We start from the raw sequence: 14913 nt of genomic DNA, 5'->3' as shown, positions 1-14913 counted from the left end.
CTTGTGAACATATAATGTAAACGGCTTACTGTAGTCAGGGGTACCTAACACAGGAGCCGAACACAATGAATCACGCAGTTCAGAAAAACTTTTCTGACATTCTTCCGTCCATGGTAAAGGAGTTGAAACATCCTTGCATGTAAGAGCCACCAATGGTTTCGCTAGCAATGAAAAATTAGGAATCCATTGCCTGCAGTACGACGTGATACCTAGAAAGGCACGTACATCTCTTTGGGTTTTTGGCACAGCCATTCGCGCAATTGCTGCAATTCTCTCTGGGGTCAACCTTCTTCCCTCCTTTGACAATAAGTGACCTAGATAGGTTACTTCTTGACAACAATATTGGAGTTTAGTAGGTGACACCTTGTGATTCAATTCACAGAGATGTTGCAGCAACGACACCGTGGCAATTTTGCAAATGTCCTGAGTATCGGCAGCCACCAATAAGTCATCGACATATTGGATTAAGGCTGCACCGACCGGCAACCTAAACGCATCCAGTTGACTCTTCAAGGCTTGACTGTAAATCGATGGACTTTCACAGTAGCCCTGAGGAGCGCGCTTAAACCGGAAGCTACGTCCACCGAGAGAGAAACCGAAAAGGTCCCTGCTCTCTTCGGCAATCGGGATGCTGAAAAACGCATTTTTCAAGTCAATCACCGAAAACCATGATACAGAAGCTGGAATCAGAGTCAGTAGCGCCGTGATGTCAGGCACAACGGGAAATTGAGGAACCACAATTTTATTCACCTCCCGTAAATCGATAACAAAACGATAAACAGGTGGTTTTGAAGGATCAGTACGTTTTAGAATGGGCAGTACAGGACTATTGCACACGTTTCCCCTAGTCTCTTCAATAACATCTTTCTCGATCAAATCATAAATGATCGCTAACAACGCTCGTTCACCATCAAGAGAGATACGATACTGGGGAATACGTGGCAATCGCACATTAGATTTCAACTGAACAACATAGGGCGAGATATCAAGTAGGCCCACGTCATTCGGACCCGTCGCCCACAAAGACGCAGGAAGAGAACTCAATTCCGGTGGGAGCTTGTCGAGAGACAAGTACATAGGAGAGACAACCCTTTCTCCTAACGTAAGCTTTACACCCGCAGGAGAACAATACAGAGTCGCATACAAACGTTTAAGCAAATCCAGGCCCAAAAGATTTTCACCACAACCTGTGGTCAGAATCAATGGAGCTTCTAGCTCACATGGCCCAATTTTAAGGGGCAAAGGGCACGAAACTGGATTGCTAACGGGGGCGCCAGAGAATCCAACGGAAACATTTGTTAAGCCAGACAAAGGTGCGCCAGGGAGTTTCGAATGCTGTATGGAACTTTTCGCTGCACCAGTGTCCAACAGAAAAGGCTCAACGACGCCCGATGTAGCAACTGCGACGTAAGGCCCTCTCTGATCAACCGGAACTGATACCACTCCCTCTCCTTGTCTTTGGCTATCCTAGTAATTACTGTCGTCAGTTCCCTGATCGACGTAATAGTCGTCTACATTGTACTGCGCAGATCGCCCTTGCGACGATCCACGTTGATCGAAACAATTATTATTATTAGAGGAGTTATCTGAACGATCGTTCTGAGTACCACGACCTCTACCACGTGATGCCTGCTGCGAACCACCACGACCTCCTCTAGATGAGTTACCATTGCTACGTTCATTCAAAACAGGGCAATTGAATTTAATATGTACCTCCTGTCTACAATAAGCACATTGATTGTACCCCAACGATGATCTTTGGGAGGAGGAATCATTACGAGTTTGGGATCTGTTCGATTGCGACTGTGATCTATTCTGTTGTGAATTAGTCTGATTCGAACGTGGAGGATACGCTTGCTGAAGCAACACTTTAGTTTTCAATTCTTTCGTCTTTTTGTCAGCACGGTCGCTCTCTTCTTTCTCTCTATTCTCATAATATTGTGCCGTAGCCAATATCTGAGCAGAGGTAGAAACGGCCCATGCACTTTCCGAATTTCTCAATTTATTGCTCAAGTCGGGCAATAAATTCGAAACAAATTTATCCACGAACAATCTCTGACCACCCTCGGTGCCCATATCCTGACCACTATGGTCGATGAATGCTTCCTCGAACCTCGTAAAGAAGTCGGAAACACTCTTATCTTTCTTCTGCTTACAGGCTGACAATTTGTCCCAGTTCACCTTCATAGCTGGCATAAGAGTTTTCATTAGCGTAATAATCCTTTGAGGAAGGTCAAGAATCAACTGATCGGGTTTAGTAGCAGCTACTTGTCCAGCATCTGCCGCTACAATGGCAGCCCAAGCACCACCTAATTCAGCCGGGTGATTTTCATGTCGAATCTTAGCCCATACCGGTTGCGGCACAACATTGCCGAACAACATGTCGATATCGGCAAGATTCATTACCGTAGCATCTACAAGCTGTGATAATTCTTTGTAATACCCTGTAGGATTTTTGCGTGGGTCAGGCAAAGATTGCTTCACCTGTAACACTTCCGAGCGTTTCCATGGAAGATGTATCCATATTCTCTGGAAATGCGCCAATGTCGGAGGATGAGCATTAGGATCAGCTGGTACCCAGACCGGCGGAACTTCACGCATAGGATATTGGCCAGATTCGTCTGGTTGTTTTTCAATATCCTCAACAAACAATGCATGAGGTATCGGAGCGGGGCGAAGAGATAACAACCGCTCAATAGCACGTCGAACATTAGTATCTACTATCAGTCCATGTGAAAACTGGAGCTGAAGCTCAGACAGGGCGGTCAGCACCTCGTCAGGCGCATCAGCCTCTATCTGAACACGAAGGAACTTACACATTTCGTCGAACACGTATCTTTGGGTAGGTATATTAAATTGACAAAATGTTTCGAGTACAACACGTGGCGGATTTCTAAGAGGGTTTACCATCCAACCCATCGCCATATTATATAGCGCAACGCGTTCTCTGTTTCCAGGAAGCTGACTACGTCTCCGAGGACCATCAGAACCAGCGGACCCATGAACAGGTCCAAGCGAATGGAAGAAGCTTGCAACAAGAGGAGTAGTGCGAGAACGAGTAGAAGGAGAAGCATACGATACAGGACTAACAAGAGAAGGAGTAGAAACAGTAGCAACAGCAGGAGTTAACAAAACAGGAGCAGTAGCGGGAGCAGGAGTATGTGGAAGCGGAGGAGCAGTAGGGATAGAAACAGGCAAAGGAGCAGGAATAGTCGGAAGAACGGGTGCAGGTTGAGGAACAGGCGGAGGAGGAATAGGCGGAAGAATAGGTACGGCAGGGACCACAGGAGCTGCAGCTGCGGTACCCTGTACGTACGGAGGTGGCGACTTCATAAGTTAAGACATTAAAGGATCCTCAACTGCCTCTTCCTTCTTTTCCGACTCCGTAGGTAAAGCGGGGTAACATTTATCTACGGTCATACGCTGTAGTCTGTCAAACACTTCCTTATCCTTAACCTCCTTATCACGCTGAAACTGCTCAGCCTTCTTCACTACAGTAGCTACATTATCTCGCTGATTACGTTTATACTGTCTGATTTCTTTCTGTCGGGCTTCTTTGCGCCACAACCGAAAGGCGTCAAACATGGCCGGCCTTGATTTTCGTTCGAACAACTTAATCTCTAAATTATCTAAAATCGGCGCCTCGAAGCTACCATGAGGTGGCCAACGAAGGTCGCCGTCCTTCTTTGTATATTTAATCCAGTAATCGTTAAAGGTAATTGGACCTAGTCCATGTTTACTATATAGGTCATAAGTGGGAGTTCCAACCGGAGGTATCGGACACGAGTCCTCCAGTCGGGAATCCGTACCACAAGGTCTGAAACAACTAAGCAAAGTACTGCGACCAGGCATCTTGCACACTAGCCGAGTTTCACAAACTTCAAGGGTTACGGGATTTACCAAGTCCCAGCAAAGAACAAAACCCTCGGTTTTTGGCGGCTGCAGTCGTCAAATAACACAACAACGAAACGCTAGCAAAAGTGTCACCGACAAAAACACTCACACAGCGTTAACAACAAAAACACTCGCTAAAGTGTCAACAACCAAGAACTCTGGGAGCGACCCACAAATACTTAACTCAAAGATCGATGGCGTCACCAGGAAGGCCCGTCTATCGTCTCGCTATACCAAGGTCTACGCCAGGCGCCAAAACAGGTCTACAGTCAGGGCAGCAGTCCGTCGCAGCCGTCCGGAGGCGGGAATCTTCGCGGGAAAAGTCTTCGGGCCACTTATTTCGACAACAGGATCGATGAAGCGGAGTGCACCTTCCCTCGGAGATTTCACACGAAGTTCCTCACGATCGTCGGGCTTGGACCGGTACCACTGATGCAGCCCCACGTTGGGCGCCAACTGAAGGACTGGGTTCTGTAGGACCCAGCGGTGCCAGGGCACAACACCTGAAACCTTCGTGGGTAACCTGCTCCGGCGTACAAGTCACAGAGACACGGGACACTTCCTTCGGCGTCAAAGATTCAAGGTTTATTTACTGCAGGGAATACAGTAATCACGACAAGCAACACACGTGCAACTTGGGGAGACTGCTTCAAATTGGTTCTGTGGATCGCTCCTTTTATACAGTTTTTACCCATAAGACAACATGGTACACAAAAGTTTACAACCCGGTTCCCACCATCATCCCCCAGAGGGGTCGCTTTGGTCACTTTGAAACACATGAGGTCCGGATCATAATTGCGGAAACATTTGGCGGTTCCCAACTGTAAAAACCCATCTTCCCAACATTAGTGCATTCCAATCGGTAGTAAAACAGATCGAAATAGGAACAAGGACAGGTGCAGAGGAAGACGGAGACAGTGGGGAGATCGGAAAGGGTGTAAAAGGGGAGGTATCAGGAAACACGAGATACAGGCATCAAAGAGACGTGCCTAATGAGATGCACGGCTGAGACAATAAGTCCGTGCGGCAAGATGAGCCTTGAGCGGAGCCATCTGCCTTACAGTAACATCCCCCTCATCATAAAGACACTTACAAAGAACATGTGTCTTCCGCAAATATCTTGGGAGTCCCAGGGTCGCGAAGCGGACAGCGTCCGTTCGCTGGCTACTTGAGGGCAAGAGACAAAATGGATGCCGTATCTAAGATGGAACCCGTGGGTACAGATGAAAAACCCACATAACAAACGAACGGTTTAAGTTAGCACAGCGAAACTGCGCACACTTACTAAACTCGTCATTTGCGGTTCATAGATACCAGACTCGACCATATTCGTGCGAGTCGAAAACACCACTTACAATTGTCACGGAACCTCATGTGGGGGTGGGTGTTTCGTTTTTATTTTTGTTCTATGGCCTCTTTTCTTCCTTCTCTTTCCTCGCCTTTTCTTCCTTTTCCTTTTCCGGGTTAGTGTAGTGGGTTCGGCTTTCCTTACATCCTTGTTTCAACATCTATACCTTGACTTTTTGGAGGTTTTGGTGCGGTGGGGCGGACAATAATGATGGCGTAGACGAATAATAATGTGCTACTTATCCTGATGTCGTATGTCTAAGCGCCGCTGACCTACATAATAGCGAACTTATTTGGGACACGTTGTTCTTTTGCTCGCCCCCTTTTGTGATCCGAGACACTGTACGACACCTGATCCTTTCAACTTATTATATACAAAAGGAAAACCTCTTATCCTGTCTCCAAATTGAACTGCCTTTGCAACCGATGTGCTTTGTGGATGGAGTTCCTATGCTCCCCAGGGAGGCTGGGTCTGAAGTTGGATTGTAATAACGTACTGAAATGCTTAGCAGCCAGCCCTGGGGGTTGTAGGCCCGTGTCTGTATTTGATTGCAAATGTTAAATAAAGGGTTTCGAAAAAAAAAATGCGAATTTGCAATTTTGGGCAGCTATTTACCGCAAAGTCAAACCTCGTGGTAAATAGCGGAAACTTAGAAAAATGCACTTAAGTGCATTTTTCTAAGTTCTATGTTACAAACACACATGTCCTTGGGACATGTGTGTGCGTAAAACCAGCGTCTAATTGAATTTCCGGGGTGCAACAGGGTGTCCTTTGAACACCCCTGCACCCTTGAAATCGCAAACTCAAAATGCGAATCGCTAATAGCGATTCGCACATTGATATGTCTTCCCATTCATTCTGAATGGGGAGTTATTCCTTATTTGCGATTAGCAATTAGCTAATCGCAAATAAGGAAGCTGTAGGAATCGCAAAATAAATTGCGATTTGTACATGAATCCTGTTTTGCGAGTCTGTAATAGCGATTCCTTAATAATTGCTATTACAGACTCGCAAAACGGGACTTTGATGAATTTAGGGGCTAGTCCCCTATCCTGAAGTAAAAAGAGAAAAGTAATAGAAATGAAAACAGAATTTATAAAGCGCGACAATCATCCGGGGGTATCTAGGCGCTAAGCAGAACCTGGCTGGGAAGATCCAGAAAATGTCAGATTTGGGAAAAAAAACAGGCTTTTAGATTTTTCTTGTACTCTAGTAAGTTTGTCTCGAATTTTAGTTCTGCCAGAAGTGAATTCCATAATCTCGATGTGCATTAGACGAAGCCTCTTCCACCCCACTCGGCTTTCTTAAGTCTGGGGATTACCCGGTTTCCACTTGTGGATGAGTGCAGTGAGCGCGCTGGAATATATAGATGAAAATGCTGTATAAAGTAGTCTGGGCCGACAGCATGTTGTACCCTGAAGGCAATGCACAGTGCCTTAAACTGTATACGTTTATTAATAGGGAGCCATTGTAGTTGAATGAGTGCTTGAGAGACAGATGTATATTTTGGAATGCCCAGCAGTAGCCTAGCTGCCGCATTTTGTAGTGTTTGTAACTTATGTAAAAAAAAGTTTTTGAATGTTGATAAAAAAAGTGCATTGCCTTAGTCTACTTTGGACGAGATCAGAGTTATGACTACCCTCTTTTGCAGGCTTGGTGGAATGAAAGGTAATACTTTCCTTAAGGTTTTCAGAATGAGGAAACATGAAGAAGTGATGTGATTTTTCCCTGGGGGTAGGTAGACTCCCAAGTTCCTAAGGACACCACTTGTTTGACCAGAAAGAAGGGTTGTTGCCAAACAGCAGAACCTCCAGTTGCAGATCTGGAGCATACAGTCATGGAACTGGCCTTCCGTGGATCCAGGATTATTGGTGACGGAGACAATGATCTGCGTGTCATCTGCATATGAAACCAAGGAAAAACCGAGGGGCATATTATCAAGAACGGTGTTAAAATTAACGCCGGTTTAGAGGCAGAAAACTGCCGCTAAAGCAGCGATAATGGGCTTGATAATATGCCCTGGAGAATTACAATAGAAGCCCATGTTCACACCAGAACATGGATTTCTATTGGAATTCTCAGTTTTCTGCCGCTAAACCAGCGATAGTTTTTAACGCCATTCTTGATAATATGCCCCCAAATTATTTAATTAAAGCTGCAAGTGGAGTGACATAAAGATTGAATAAAGTGGGGCAAAAGGATGACCCCTGATGGACTCCACAGTGTAATGAAAAAGCTGGTGAGGTGAAATCATCTAAGGAGACTGTTTGATTGCGGTCAGTCAAAAAAGAAGTCTTGAACTTGAGTGCGTTATCTTTGATCCCAATTGCTTCAAGGCGATAGATGAGAAGAGCATGGTTGACCCTATCAAATGAGGCAAATAGATCCAGAATGACAGGGCTGGATTTCCCCCACTGTCTATCGTTTGCCTAATTTCTTCCAGGGTTGTAATCAGCACCAGTTTGATACTGTAGTAAGTTCGAAAACCGAACTGTGTTGAATCCAAACTCTTGTTTTTTTCTAAAAAGATGGTCGGTTACTTATTGACAATTTTCTCAACCAGTTTGGCAGGAAATATTAATTGAGTTATTGGCCGATAGTTGTTGGGGTCACCAGTGTCTAAGTTAGTCTTTTTTAATAATGGCAGAATAGATCCTACCTTCCAATCTTTTGGAAAAAAACCTGCTTCAAAAAGATTGTTAAAAATGGCCATGAGGTGTGTGGCTATCACATCTTGGGCTGAATGAATTGTTCTGGCCGGGCATGGGTCCTGTGGTAAACCTGATTTGATCTGCATCAGTATTCTTTGCGTCTGATCAACCGTCAGAGGTCCAAAATGGGATAAAGCACTGATGTTGTGTGTGCCTTTCGGAGATTTAGAATCTAAGTCAGTCGTTTAGCTCAAGTTTAGAAAGGAATTATAGACAGACTTAACTTTGTCCTGAAAATGAAGTGCTAGTTTGTTACAGAATTGCTGATTAATATTTGGGTTCTTAGGGTCAGGAAGTTTTGATCATTGTTTAACTGTTGCGAATAGTACCTTGGAGGAGTTCCTTCTATCTCTAAGAGGTCAGGGTAGGAATGCCCTGACTCCCTAGGCCCCATGGGGGGCGGGGTTTGGATCCAGAGGAAAAAATATCGGCAAAAGTACCCCAATCCTGTAGGACTCCTGCAGGACTCTCACGGGATCGGGAAAAAAACCCAACAAAATGGCAGAAGGGCTGCATTCAATATGGGGAGGTGGCCACGAGGACCCCTCCCGGAGCCATTAAAGGCCCCAGGAAGACCAACCCCCCCCCACGCCCCTGTGCCAACATCATGAAAAAAAGGGAGTGTGCCACAACCCCCCCCCCCCACCTGAGCTATTAAAGGTCTCGGGGAGTCCACGTGGAGCCAAGATCTGCATATATGGGGTGTGGCTCCGCGCAGTCTACCTTACTGAGCATCTAAATGCCCTGGGGAACTCATTCCCTGGGGCCAATATCAATATTGAAGGGAAAGGGAGCACACCCCCTGGGCTGATATTATTGAAAATGGGAAGGGGACATCAGGCCCCCCTTCCCGAGACATTAAAGGCCCTGGGGAGCACACCCCCAGGGCCGATTACTTTAATTAAGGGAACAGGGTTGCACAGCCCCTTCCCTGAGCCATTATTGAAACCGGGGACCTTATCTTTTCGGGCCGTCTCACTAGCTATGTACTGAAGAGCCACCCTTTCTGGACATAGTGGTTTCCCTGCCTGCATCGCCACGTGTAGGGAAACCTATGTTTGCTTCCGTATGGTGGGAGCATTTTTTAATCTCGCATCACACGGCAGCAAACACTGAGTCAGCTCCCAGCCAGTGGGACCTTTAAAAATGTTCCCTCTTGCTGGGAGCAGACTTTTGATCTGTTTCCCTGCCCGCACTGACGCGAGCAAGGAAACAGATCAAATCATTGCTCCTACCCAGAGGAAGTAGCATTAGTAGCTGCTCGCTGCGGGCAGGAACAAGACCGGCTTTCGCAGCATGCGGGGAGCTGGTGGCGGCCGTGGGGGCCCTGGGGCTCACCCACAGCCCCCCAGCAAGTGTATGGCGAGTGCCTGTGTGGGCACCAGGGCACCCACCTTTAATAGAGTGGGCCCCAGGCAAAGTGGTCCCAAGGACCGGGAAAGACTCCGGGAGGGGGGCAGTCCTCTCCTTTCATTTTAGTACTGGCCCTAGGGTTCCCAGAGCCTAACATTGCTCGGGAAAGAGGACCACAGGGCCCCCCTTTAAGTTAAAACAACGGCCCTGGAGGATGGAACCCCAGGGCCAAACAAGACTCTGGGAGCGGGGCCACGGGACACCCCTCCCCTTTAATTAAAAAAATATACCTGGGGGATGAGGTCTACAGTGCCTAACAAGGTTCGGGGAGAGGGGCCACATGGCCCCCCACCCCTTTAATTTTAGTAATGGCCCTGGGAGATGGGGTCCCCAGGGCCTAATTAGGCTCAGAGAAGTGGGCCACGGGCCCTCCTCCCCCTTTAATATAAAAAAAAAGGAACCTGCCCTAGCGGATGGGGTCCCCAGGTCCTAATAAGGCTCAGCGAGGAAGGCCACGCAGTCCCCCCTCTCTTAATGATACAAAAAAGCCCTCAGATTAAAATAATCACAAATTGGATGAAATTTGAAAAATGATGACTCAATAAAATGATCAGATACCCTTGCCCATACATAACCATACAGATGTGAGGCTGAGATTACATGTAAATGTCATTAGTGAAGGATTCATCTAAAGATATATACTCTCTTTCTAGTAATCTCTGCAGAAAAGCAACAGGGTTCATATTCATTGCACATCACACAAATGAGTATCAATGGACTTTACACACATTGTGGCTGTTGAAGCAACACATGCATTATCACTAAGCACAAAGTAGCTGTAGGAGAGTTGGGTCTGCAATCCTATGGTCACTCAGCATCACAAAATGGATGCTGCCACCACAGACACAAGTCTGGCCTCCTGCTGCTGGGAGTCCTTCCAGCGAGGGAGGCCTGGACAAAGGGTTTCCTGCCTTGGGAGGTGCTAGCACCACCCCAGACAGGATTCTGTGTATTAGGTAGGACAGGCCTGAAAGGAATGAGACATGCCTGGGGCACACAAGGTGTCCCTGTGCATACCCCGGTTCAAACCAGTTGCTGGGGCACTCCACTCCCAGCTCTGGCGCGAAACCTGACAAAGGATAGGGGGTGTAACCACCCCCCTTCCTGGTCCCACCCATAGGAGGGACCTAGTGAGTAAACCAGCCCCCTTTAGGCGAATAAAGGTAGGAGCTGGTCCCATTCCAAATTAGATTAATCCCGATTTGAAACTCTACAAGAAGAAACTCTGGACTTCGATGTTCTGCTCCACGGAAAACTGAAGAAATCACCCTTGTGGCCAAGGAGTGACCACCCTGCAGCAGCAAGCACCATCAAGCGTCCTAGCGGTTCACTTTGTCGTCTTCCCTGGTGGATCCAGACTTCAGAGCCCGACGAGACCCGGACTCCCCGACCTCTCCGACTTCAGCTCACATCTGCAGCACAGCAGAGATCCGTGGGTGTGACGAGACACGTGGGACCGGCCATCCTGAAGAAACTGCACTTCGCTTCCAGCACGACTTCAGAGGCATCCTCGACGAAGTGCTTTGGGGATTGAGAAGCCCCAGCCCCGAGCAGCTCCTGCACAGAAGATCAGTCCTCCAGCATCCACGAGATCTGCGTGGGGCCCTTTTGCTTGATTGCTGCTCGACGCATTGTCTGGCCATTTGCCGGCTGGCTAGTGGCCTACTAGACGACGATCCTTGAAATCTACACCACTGGCCTGGTTGCTCCAGACTGGCCCTTGCTTCCTTGCAAAGGAGAAGCACCCCGGACCCTCCTGGTCCGCACCAGACGCCTTTTCTACTCACCGCGTGGGTTGCCTTTGCCAAGGCCCGTTGACGCCGAATCCGGAACCAACACCGACGACAGCAAGAGCCTTCGTGGGACAGCTCGTGCCTCCATCCTGGTCATCGAAGACACCCCCTTGTCCACGTGGCTGCAGAGTCAAGCGTCCACTCTTCACCTGATCGCGACAACAGCATCTAGTTCCTTCCTGGTTCCACTCCAGTCACTGGCTAGTGACTGTGAACATTGTCCCCTCTGCTTTCAGGTCTTCATCTTCCTTGATCCACCCTTGGATCACTCCGGACAGCTTCCTCCTGGTCGCCTGCAGCATCTTTCTTCAAGGCTCCATAGACTTCAACGCGGAAACCCGACACACTTTGACACCTATGCACCCGCAGCCCATGGGTGAGGTAACAAGAGCATTTCGGTGCTCAAGGGTAGATTGACTCTCCTAGTGTCTAGATTTCCAGTCGTTTTAGTCCTACCTAGTCGGAACTGTCTAATACTTACCTTTTCGTAATTTGTACTGTCCATTGACTTTGTTACGAATCTCTCGTGTGAGTTCACACTCTGCACACGCATCCCGTGGGCCTCCTATTACTTACCTAAGGTTAGGGTAGTGTAGTCCCAGCGATCCTACAGCCTCTGGACAGCTCCATTCCTTCTATCGACTTCCTTATGCCACTTGTTTAGTATATGGTTTCTCGTGCCCCTAGGGCACCATTGTAATTTGTGCAACTTAACGTATTTTTCTTAAGAGTCTTCTCATGTGCTTAGCCCTCTGATCTCATAAAGAGCTCAAAGGTGTTTGTTATTAATAAATATCTTGTTTATTTTTTATAACAACCTGTGTGGTGTCCTTTCACTTGGTATTCAAGGGGTTATAAGTGGTAAAACAGCTGGCTTCACAGGCCAAAAGAGTTTAGCCTAAGACTGCTTCGTCCATGCTACCATTAGGATAGCTGGTCTATAAGGTTGACTTACAACCAATCACCATAAGGTTTGTTTGTACTGATACAAGGTGATCACTAGAACTAGTGTGCATTATATATCAGGCCAACTTCTCACAGTAGCAAGTTATCATTTTTAGTCACACAATTACTAGCACAAAGACAAAGATTTCAGATTTTGCAGGTTATGTGCCAAGATTTAGTTAAACAAGGAGATCCTTTTTAGTTACCTGCATGTCTGCGAGCCCATCGCCACTCTGAAACCGAGAAAGAAGAGCAGACATCAGAATGATACTGAAGCATACGAGTGTCATGTGCAGTGCAGTGTACATTTATTAATAGGGAAGCCCAAAAACATAAATTAGAAATACTTTAATTAGAGAATTTGCATCGTTCTCTGAAGTATCTTGAGCTCATCAAGCCTGGCACTTTGTTGAATTTGTAAAATAACCTTGCCTACATTTACATTGACCATGTATGTCTGAATTGTGTAAGAAATGTGTTATTGATGTAATGTTATCTTCGATGAGAGCTTTGGGGCACACAGAACTCACAGTTGGTACCTGATGGTACAGTAACAGTAATTACCAGGTGCACTATCACCCGACGGTTACATAACTTGGTACCACTGCCTTACTCTCCAAATCTGTCTTTGTGCTTAGATCATGATAATAAGTGTACAGGTCCATAGCTCGCAAGATATTAATCTCAGTTTGGGGGTCACCAAGCCCGTCTAGCTTGTCGATTTCTCAATCTACTGTAACTTCATATCCTCTAAGAAATCTCTACCTCTCTCTTTGCCATGACAATGCAATTACATATTATAAACTGAAAAGGGAGCTGGTGTGGGTGGGCAGGGGGAGGGGAGTGTAAGGGTGTTTCTGTGTGTGTGTGTCTATGGGGTCCATTTGGATTAGTTACTTACCTGTAATCCTAGTTCTCATCCACGGGTATACTCATCAAAGTCATAATCTATGAATAATCCCCGCCCATGTGCGGGATCCCGGAGCATATAGAAAATACATATAAATACATATGTATATGTATGTGAAAACATATTTGCAGCCTAGAACATTTCCAAACTGGCAAAACTGCCGCAAAATGACATGAATTAGCATACACACAGTAGTACTCTCCCAACCCCTAAGGAAGAAAGAGAGCAGTAAACATTTGCATACAACAATGCTTTATTGCCATAGGAAAACCTGTAATTGCAGGCATTTGCCAGTAGGCTGCAGTAGAGTATAAAGAAACAAAGAAAGACTGACACCTTGTCTTTAAGGCATTAGAGTAGGGGTACCATGCCTTTAAGACCTGAAGGCGACCCCCTTCTCCCACGATGCACCACAGGTGGTAGTTGGGTCAGTTCTTTTTGGAGGTGCATGACACCTGAGTAAATCCATAGAGAAAAAACTTTTCATAACCTTATGATCATGCTCGTCCGGGGATGTGGGCGGGAGCTTAAGACTTTGATGAGTATACCCCTGGATGAGAACTAGGATTACAGGTAAGTAACTATTCTTCTCATCCAGGGGATACTCATCAATTGTCATAATCTATGAATGGATTAGCAAACTCATACCCAAAGTCTCGTGGACGAGCAAACAAGTACTGATATAGACATGAATAAACTTCACATCTTACATACAATCATGCAAATAAATTTCTCAAAGAGAACTGTCCCACTTGGGTATCGGCCTGTGTATCTGAATCTAGGCAATAATGGCGGGTAAAGGTATGCACTGAACGCCATGTAGCTGCCTTGCAAATTTCAGAGATTGGAACATTACGAAGGAGAGCCGTAGTAGAAGCTTTCCCTCTAGTGGAGTGTGCATGAGGTCTACCCTGTAAAGCCTTGTTAGCTAATTGGTAAGACAGAGCTATACAGGAAAATATCCAGCGTGAAATTTATCTTTTCAAGGCTGACAGACCAGTATTAGTGGTTCCATAATTAACAAAAAGCCGGTCAGACTTCCTAAGTGGAAGGGTTTTAGCCAGGTAAAATTTCAGAACCCTCTGGAGACGTAGAGAGTGTAAAGACCTCTCTGAGGGAGTGGACGGTTGAGCAAAGAAGGTAGGCAGGGTGATAGACTGGTTGATATGAAAGTCTGAGACTATCTTAGGCAGAAAGCCTGGGTGCGTCCGAAGTACCACCCTGTTGGCATGAAACACTGTGTAAGGTTCCTTACAACACAGGCCCTGGATTTCACTAACCCTACGGGCAGAGGTAATCGCCACTAAAAAAGCGGCTTTCCAGGTCAAGTGCTGCAAAGTAGCCTTGTGTATAGGCTCGAAAGGAGCACCCATCAGCTTAGTAAGTACGATGTTAAGCTCCCAGGGAGGGGAGGGGGGCCTCACTGGTGGAAACACTTTCTTAAGCCCCTCTAAGAAATATTTAACCACAGCATAAGGAAGAATGATGTCTGTGAAGGTGACTTCCTATAGGCTGTGATTGCCGCTAAGTGAACCCTGAAGGAGGGGTATGTGAGGCCTGACTTTGCTAAATGCAACAAATAGGGTAGAGTCACCTGCTCCTGACCATGGATAGGGTCAAGAGAGTTGTCAAGACACCATATGAAGAATCTCTTCCACTTGAAAGCATATAACTTCCTAGTGGAGGGCATCTTGGCTTCTTTGAGAATGTTCATGAAGTCTGCTGGAGGGTCTAGGTGTCCATACTGGAGGACCTCAGGGGCCATGCCGTCAAGCGAAGGGAAGGAAGGTTGAGGTGAAACACCTTCCCCTGGTCCTTGGTCAACAAGTCTGGACGGCAAGGAAGTAGCCGGTGCGGGACTTCCGACAGTTGGAGGAGATCCGGGTACCACCACTGGCG

The 14913-nt window shown here is 46.7% G+C and overlaps 1 protein-coding gene across 2 annotated transcripts in view; it reads right to left on the bottom strand.

Annotated features, from left to right (window-relative positions):
- Positions 1-14913, bottom strand: part of LOC147724022 (E3 ubiquitin-protein ligase TRIM39-like) — a 235871-nt gene that overhangs the window by 65740 nt on the left and 155218 nt on the right. For both annotated transcript variants that reach the window (XM_086965627.1, XM_086965628.1), the window contains one exon: positions 12311-12337. In XM_086965627.1, coding sequence (XP_086821753.1) covers positions 12311-12337 — 27 coding nt within the window. The remainder of the gene's footprint in view (positions 1-12310; positions 12338-14913) is intronic.

The sequence above is a fragment of the Lissotriton vulgaris genome, chromosome 4_1, assembly GCF_964263255.1.
Source record: "Lissotriton vulgaris chromosome 4_1, aLisVul1.2, whole genome shotgun sequence".
NCBI lineage: Eukaryota > Metazoa > Chordata > Amphibia > Caudata > Salamandridae > Lissotriton > Lissotriton vulgaris.
The sequence above is the reverse complement of the archived record's forward strand: the minus strand, read 5'-3'. Positions and strand labels throughout refer to the sequence as shown.